This window comes from Apium graveolens, chromosome 11, assembly GCF_009905375.1.
Source record: "Apium graveolens cultivar Ventura chromosome 11, ASM990537v1, whole genome shotgun sequence".
Taxonomy (NCBI): domain Eukaryota; kingdom Viridiplantae; phylum Streptophyta; class Magnoliopsida; order Apiales; family Apiaceae; genus Apium; species Apium graveolens.
The window spans coordinates 113,310,648-113,319,895 of NC_133657.1; the positions used below are offsets into that span (position 1 = coordinate 113,310,648).

At 38.6% G+C, this 9,248-nt stretch overlaps 1 protein-coding gene across 1 annotated transcript; it reads right to left on the reverse strand.

Annotated features, from left to right (window-relative positions):
- Window positions 1-2,915: 2,915 nt before the first annotated feature.
- On the reverse strand, window positions 2,916-4,316 carry LOC141695783 (uncharacterized). The gene has a single exon (XM_074500000.1). The coding sequence runs from the start codon at window positions 4,314-4,316 to the stop codon at window positions 2,916-2,918; it is 1,401 nt and encodes a 466-aa protein (XP_074356101.1).
- Between the last annotated feature and the right edge of the window lie 4,932 nt (window positions 4,317-9,248).

Here is a 9,248-nt window from a genome sequence, read left to right on the forward strand (position 1 = left end):
TGTTGTGGTCCCCAAACTTCTGACCCGGCTTTGGAGGGTGTTACACCTATTCTGTAACAAACTCCCTCTTTCATAAATTGCTTTGCTTCAAATATGCTCATCCACATTTAACTTGGGTTGTGAATCAAACTTGACTCCAGAAAATTAATGTCCGAGAAATACTTATCTTTGTACAACTTTGATGCCAGTCTGTTGGGGAATTCAATAAAATGCCACCCTTGTTTCCTCAACATTGCAATGTTTTTTTTTTGCCACGGAAAGAAGGATTTATTAATCATGAAAATCTTTACAAAGCAAATGATAAAAAGCAGGGGGAACATTCTCCCCTTCCCACTTATGTTCAGCTATGACACAGTTATACCTCGCTACATAATGAGCAACACTGTTAGCAGAACGCTTAACAAAATGAAGCACTACATTCTGGTTTCGGAGATTCTCCAAAAGCTTCCTGCATTCATCCACAACTCGTCCTAAGTATGAATAACTTGAGAAAGAGCTGCGAATTAATTGGATAACCTGGAGACAATCAGACTCGATTATGGCATTCGAAACAATATTGTCTTTGATCCAACTAAGGGCTTCTCTAATGCCCATACTCTCTGCTAGTTCTGGAGATGCTTTGCCGACGGAGCACTTTGACAAAGCCTGAATAAGCTGGCCTGAATGATCCCAAACAATAATAGCATGGCTGTATCGAGATGGATTCTCGAACAAAGCTGCATCTACGTTCACCTTAACACTATTCAACGATGGGGGGCACCACTGCTCTAGACCGTCTTCTGGAGTTATGAAACTCAAGGAGAAGTCGAAATTCTTATCTTGAGCAGCCTTCCATTGGTTAAGGAAAGACAATGCTGCATGAACTATGTCGTGAATACCATTTCCTCGCTGTTTCCATACTATATCATTTCGATTTTTCCACAAAAACCAGCAGACTATTACTCGGTTGCAAATGACCTTCGTGTTGTTCTGATCAAAGACTAGTTGGAGCCATTCAACAAAATTCTGAAATTCTCCCGTTACTTGGGCATTTGATGTTAAATGGTGACACTCCTGAGCAAAACTACATTTGACAAGAGTGTGAATAGCTGACTCATCACTCAAGTTGCAGACTGGGCACTTGGGATTAACTTGGATTCTCTTGACCTGCAGCATGTCTTTTGTGGGCAAGCAATGAGTTGAAGCACGCCATAAATTTTTTTTAACTTTATTCGGAATTTTCAGATGCCATAATTGCCTCCAGAACCCCGAGTTATCAGCTGTGTTGGCTTGAGCTTTAGCTTGTTGAATGATATTGTACCCGCTTTTAACTGAGTAATGACCCATTTTTTCGTGCCGCCAATAACAGGTGTCTTTTGCATTCTCAGATAAAGGGATAGAGAGGATCAACTCAGCGTCCCTTGTTTCAAAAACGTCCAGGACTAAATCTGTGTCCCAAGTTCTTTCTCCCAATTTGAACAGAGAAGCAACTTTCTGGTTAATGATGGCTTCATTATTTGAATGCACAAAAGGATCTTCGATTGATGGAAGCCACGTACAATTCAAAATTTCCACATCTTGCCCGTTACCAATACAGCAAGAGATACCCTGAACTACCAGACTTTGTGCTGTCAGAACACTTCTCCAGATGAACGTTCCAGATGGGTAATATCGAGCTTTGAATATGCGGCTGACCAGTTTTTCAGGATGAGTAAGGAGCCTCCATGCTTGATTACCCAGCAAAGCTATATTAAAATCACGGAGATTTCGAAAGCCCATACCACCGTTGAACTTAGAATCGGTTAAACGACTCCAGCACATCCAATGAATACCTTTATCCTTTGAACTATCATTTCTCCACCAAAATTTTGACATAGCCATTTCCAACTCATTACATGTATCAACTGGGAGGAGGAACACACTCATGGAATAATTCGGAAGGGACTGAGCCGCAGACTTAATTAAGATTTCCTTACCACCTCGAGATAGAGCTTTTTTATCCCATCCTTTTAAGCGATCAGACAGACGCTCTTTAATATAGCCGAACACAGCCGTTTTCTTCCTTGACAACATATTGGGAAGACCAAGGTATTGAGAGTTATCCCCGGCTTCCTTAATTCTTAACTGCTGACACAACTCTTGCTTTAGGTACGAGCTGGTATTGCGACTATAAAAGACCGAAGACTTCTCTACGTTAATTTGCTGCCCCGATGCTTTCTCAAAAGTTTTTAGCATTTGCATTACCTGATTAACACTATCCTCACAAGCTTTGCAAAATAAGTAGCAATCATCAGCGAACAACATGTGAGAAATAGAAGGGGCACTGCGAGCAACCTTTATGCCTTGGATACAATTACGCTTCTTATAATCATGAATAAGAGCAGTAAATCCCTCTATACAAATAAGGAATAGGTATGAAGATAGGGGATCTCCTTGACGAAGGCCACGAGAGGGGATGATATTCCCAAAAATTCTTCCTGCATGATTAATGTGGTAATTCACAGATGAAATGCAAGCCATAAACAATTGAATTACCTTGTTCGAGAATCCCATTTTCTTAAGCACTGCCTCCAGAAAATTCCATTCCACTCGATCGTAAGCCTTGCTCATGTCAAGCTTAAGAGCCATCCAAGCTTGCTTACCCGAAGTTTTACGCTTCATAAAATGCATGACCTTAAAAGCCACCATAATATTATCTGTTATTAACCTCCCTGGAATGAATGCGCTTTGAGTATCAGTAATGATCAAGTCTATAATCGATTTCAAATGATTGGCAAGGACTTTCGAGATGATCTTATAGACAACATTACACAGAGAGATGGGTCTCAAATCCGTCATCAACACAGGATTCTTTTTCTTAGGGATTAAAACTATACTAGCACTCTGTAGCTCTCGATCGATGCTACCTGACATAAAGAATTGTTTGACAATATTATCTATATCCCCCCAACAATCTTCCAATGCTTCTGATAAAATCCCGGGCTCATCCCATCCGGGCCCAGAGATTTGTCTGGATACATATGGAACAAAGCTGCCTTGACTTCTGTTTTGGTAACATCCTCCAATAATTTCATGTTCTGCTCATCTGTGATCCTAGCCTGAACGCAGTCAATAACATAACTCCATTCTGTATTCGAGGCTGTAAACAGACTAGTGAAGTAGTCAATCATCACTGTTTGAAGGCCTGAATCCCAATCAACCAACTGGCCTTCATTATTTTTCAGCCATCTAATTTTGTTCACATTCCGTCGATTTTTTGCAGCTGCATGGAAGAACTTAGAATTTTGATCACCCGCTTTGAGCCAATGTTGTTTAGATCGTTGCTTCCAAAAAGCCTCTTGTTGAGCGTATACTTCAGCTAGCTTTTCCTGGTAATCTTTCAAGCACGTTACAGAATAATCATCTCGTCTCCCTCTTAGAGCTTTAATTTTCCTGATGTACTCTCGAGTTCGATTTTTAAAACTTCCAGTAATTTCTTTTCCCCATTCGGATAAAACATCTGCACACTCAGTTAATTTCTCATAGAAAGAACGACCCTGATTTCTGAACCAAACACATTCGACTAATTGCTTGCACATGGGCTCCCGGAGCCAGGCGTTCTCAAATCGAAATCTTTTCGGATGAGAGATTTGATGAACTTTGTAAAACTCAAGAAGAAGAGGACAATGATCCGAGGTTGATACTTCTAAGTTTGAAAGAATGACATATTTAAACATATACATAAACTCTGATGTAGCCAATGCTCGATCAAGGCGAACCTCTATCCAATCAGCGGTGCCAGCTCCTCTTTCCCACGTATACTGGTAACCTTGGAGTTCCATGTCTATAAGACTGCAGTCATCCAAAACTTGAAGAAAACCTTGGATAAGGCTATCCGGATATGGTCTACCTCCCTTCTTATCAATCTGAGAACAAACATTATTCATATCTCCAATGAGAACCCACGGATGAGTATTGTTGGAAGATAAATTTTGAATAAGTTGCCAAGTTTCATGCCTCTTACTTCTGTCAGGTTCCCCATACACTCCTGTAACTCTGAAAGGATTATTATTATTCGTATGGATAATAGTATCAACATGATTTTTGCTATACGACCTCAATGTCACTTCTTGTTGATTTCTCCACAGAAAAGCCACGCCTCCGCTATGACCTTGCAACTCAACAACTACCATACCTTCAAACCCTATAGCTCGCTGTAATCTTTCGACTGTGCCACGCTTACAAATAATTTCACTCAGAAAAACAAAATCGGGTTTCTTTTGGAGAGTTATCTCCTTAAGGAATTGAAAAGCCCATGGGGTCCCAAGCCCATGGCAATTCCAGCTCAAAAGACTCATAATAACAGGCGAGCACCCACTTGAGTACTCGCCCCATACGCGTTTTTTGAACTGTTTTCTGAATATTCAAAGCCCGGTTCAGTGACATCATCTGAATCCATCTGCATTTCTTTATTTGAGACCATACTGTTATTGTCCAACCCATCTCCCGTTCTGCACTTTTTGGACTCAATAAAAATTGCATCATTAGTTTCTTGATTTGTTGGGGAGTGAACGATTATGTTATCTCGAATATTTCCATGCAGCTGTCTCGCGCCAGTATCTCCTTTTTGAATTATCTCAATTCCTTGATTTCCTCCTTGTGTAACTACCACCAAATTTGCAGGAGTGTTTTTCGGATCTAAACTCTCATCGTCTTCCTCAGCTGGAATGTCATGACTCTGAGACTGAGAATTGAAACTGCTACTGCCATCCTCGTTACGTAACCATTTAGCTCCAATAGGTTTAACCTGTCTTCTAAAAGGAGCCCTCAACCATGCTCCATAAGGTTTCACAATTTCCTCTTCAGGTTTCTCAAACAGTAGGCCGCAGAATCTTTCAGAATGCCCTATTATTCCGCAGATGAAACAAAATCTAGGAACATTTTCGTATTTAAAATTAACCCAGAACCAGTCATTTCCTGACATTTTGATTTTCATTCTCCTCTTCAAAGGTTTGGCTAGGTTTAGTGAAACCCGAATTCTCATATACTCTCTCCAGACTCCAACAAAGTTGCTAGGACATGAACTAACAAAGCTTCCTATGTAATTGCCAATCCCTGTTAATATCTTCTCCAACATAAAGCCAACTTTCAAATTGTGAACTTGCACCCACAATTCCATATGATTAAGATCAACGCTCCTAGGGGTTTGGCCTGGATTTAATCTTGACATGACTATAGCTTTCCTGTTAAATGACCAGGGGCTGCCCTCCATGACACGTTTCACGTCCAACTCGTGGTAGAATTGGAATAGAAAGAGATTCGAATCGATTTCTTTCATGTAAACTCCCTTTCCTGGCTTCCAAAGGACTGCCAACGTTTGTTGCATGGCCGCGAAATCAATCCTCCCTTCCTGGATAAATCGTCCCACAATATATAGTTTAGCATTGAAACCCTGTTCTTGTAAAGAGCCTGTTTCAATCACTCCTACTTCAATCCCCCCTACTTCCTCATCTTCCAAGGATATAGCATTCATTGCTGCTGATATACTATTTGCTTGATCCATGCTTTCGATGGTTGAATGAATCTGACAACCTTAACGGGTGATAAATAACTTAAAAAATGACTTAACAAACCATGTCAGATGACAAGACTCCATGTCTCCATGCTTTCTCAACATTGCAATGTTAAAATCTCTGAATTCCCGAAATCCCATTCCACCTCCCCGAAATCCCAACCTACCTCTCTTCTTGTGTTTTACCATTCTATCCCAGGACATCCAATGTATATTAGCTTTGTTCGGTTGATCCGTGTTCCACCAGAACTTTGTTAGACATTTTCTATATCCCTTATATTATCTAATGGGATTAAGAAAACATTCATGACATAGGCTGTTAATGTCTAAGCCACTGACTTGATAAGAATTTCCTTTCTGGGCCTTGAGATATACTTTTCATCCCAACTCCTTACTCACGTGTTGACCCTTTCTCTCAAAAATCCTAGCATAGCAAACTTATTTCTGTCAATAATATTAGGTAGCCCCAAATATGTACTATGCTTATTAGCCTCGACCATTTGGAGAGTTTGACACATTCTCTGTCTGTTATATTGAATCACGTTTGTGCTAAAAAAGACAGATGTTTCTCTTATTAAAATGTTTTCCTAAAGCTTTCTCATATTTGCCAAGCAACCCAATCACTTTCGCTACATCATCTATATCATCTTTACAGTATAAGTAGTTATTATCTGCAAATAATATATACGAGATAACTGGTGCTCTTCTGTAGATTCTTACTCCATGCAACCAATTTCTTGCCTCATATTAATGCAGCAAAGAAGATAGACCCTTAGCGCAAATGATAAACAAATAGGCGGACAACGGGTTGCCATAGCGAATACCTCTACTGGGATAGACCAGACCCACCTCGTTCACACCATGAACAATTTTATAAGACACAATGGTTACATATTGAAGAAACAGATGTACCCACAAATCCTAAAAACCCATCTTTCTCAGAGTTGCTTTTAAGAAATCCCGTTCGATGCGGTCATACGCTTTGTTCATATCCAATTTCAATGTCATGTACCCATCTTTTTTGATTCTCCCTCGCTTCAAATAGTGAAGTATTACATATGAAACCATGATATTGTCAGAAATCAATCTCCCTGGTATGAAAGCATTTTGAGAATCTGAAATAACCTTATTCAAAAGAATTTTCAATCTATTGGCCATAACTTTGGTGATGATCTTCATTAATTAGGACGTTGCATAGTGCTATTGGTCTTATATCTTCAATCGATGTTGGGTTTTTCTTTTTCTTAATCAGCACGATATTTGTGCCATTCAAACCCTGTAAAATGTCACCAGTAGTAAAGAGATTATTATTCATTCTGAATATATCATCACCTACAATTTTCCAATGCCTCTGAAAGGAAGCCGGTTTCATCCCGTCCGGCCCGGGAGCTTTGTCAGGATGCATTTGAAACAACGCAAATTTAAATTCCTCCCTTATAACATCACTGAACAAATCTGCATTTCTGTCCTAAAAAATTATTATAAGGAAACACTTTATTACTTCTTCTACATATGTGGGAGCTGTTGCAAATAGACTATTGTAGTATTTATATATAAGCGACTGCATCCCATTCTGCCAATCCATCCACCTACCATTCTCATCCCCCGGCTTCTAAAAATTATTATTACGTTGTCGAGAATTATAAGTTACATACAAATATTTTGTATTTTTATCCCCCGTCTGGAGCCATAATTGTTTGGACCTTTATATACAAAAAATCTCCTTCTGGTCCAGAATTAGGAAAAGTTGTTGTTTCGCCTCTATGTACTCCTTCACAGACTGGTTATCTCTCTTATTCCAGAGATGTTTCAATCTTACCTTGCGCTCTTTTATATAGTTAGCAAAACACCCAGTTATTTCCTTCCCACATTAATAAAGATCCATACTACAATAGTTCACCTTGTCTAGAATGCATGTACCTGCATTGGCCTCCCAGTTGTTCTTAATAATTTGATTACATAGCAGTTCAGTCAGCCACGTGTTCTCAAACCAAAATCGTCTTCTCCCCCTTCCATTACCCCTGCGACAAGGCTCTAGAAAAATCATATTGTGATCAGATGGTGAACCCTCCATGTTGTTAAGCCTGGACATAGGAAACATGTTCAACCATATATCATTCGCTATAGATCTGTCCAAACAAATCTCCATCAAGGAATTTGTATCTCGACCCATCTCCCAAGTAAGTTGGTGCACATACAATTTCACATCCCTCAACCTCGTATCCGCTAAAACCTCATTAAACCCATCAACAAGCCACTGTGTTTACGCAGATCCACCTTTTTTAATCAACGTGGGATAAAATGTTGTTCATATCGCCTATAATACACCACAGTGAGTTAGAATCTCTTGCATATTTCGAAGAAGATCCCAAGTTTTCCTCCTTTAACTTTTGTTTGGCTCACCATAAAAACCTGTCAATCTTCAAAGTTGCATACCTTCAACTAAGACTTTCACATCGATATGGTATTTTGACAAACTTATAAGCTTAATTTTATCATATTTCCTTCACAATAGAGCTAGTCCCCTGCTTCTACCTTTTGCTTCAACAACTATCATTCGCTTGAACCCTAACCTGACGCAATACCATTCTATTTTTTCAATAATACTCAATATTTCATATAAAAAACAATCGTAGGTCATTCTTGACGAATTACGTCTTTAAGGAACCAAAATTTTCAAGATGGCCCCATACCTTGGCAGTTCCAACTTATTGTACTCATGATGAAAGGCGGGCCTGCATTACAGCACTTGTCAAAAGCAAGTTTTTTTTGTTCTAGTCTTCATCTTGTGGGCTCATAGACACATCTTTGTTTGGTCTTAATTCTTTAGGGCCCAATCTGCACCTTTTCGGATCGACCACATATAACATATTTTAAGCTCCCATTTTGTTGATGTCTAAATCAGATAAATTATTATCCTGGAAATCTGGCACCAATTTATTTGAGTTATTATGACTATGTATTGACTCTCCTATTTTCATTCCCTTCATATCTCTCATTCCTTTAGAATTAGTCACCCTTGTAATCCCTGAATTATCGGTGATCCTTATCCATGTAGTGTAATATCCTGAATTTTTAGAATTATTAGAATTATTATTTGAATATATGTATATGTACTTTTATGTTTAGAAGGAATAAAATGATGGATATTTTATTCCCGTTTCATGGGTTCGTGTCTTTAATTGGACTAATGTGCTAATTGATAGCTCGTGTCAATCCCTTTTTGTATTATGAAAGTATTTAGACACTTTTACTATTTTAAATTTTATCTGAAAGTCGATCATTTTATCGATATCGGTAAAACTGAGTGTATTTTCCAGTCTTGGGAATCGAGTGGATACGTTACTCGCCTCAATATTTTATCTGTATTAGAAATATTATTTGGTATTTTACCCATGTTCACCCGGGCATAGGGTGAGATTTAAAAACATAAAAAAATATTATTTTAAAGTTATTTTTGTACGTGTTAATTGAATTATTATGTGTTTAATAGTATTTTAAAATGTGTCTTGTCATGATTTAACGTGCGGTAGATTTAGGTGTGGTCCCGTAAGGACCAGAGTATTTTCGGATACTCGTTACATGTTTAAAATGCATTTATATGAATCAATACGCAATATGGACGCGTGTTTATTTGCGTCATTATCGAGGTACTCGTTTTATCTCGTTTTATGTGTGTTTGAATATATTTTATGTGTTTTCAGGGTTTCTGTTAATT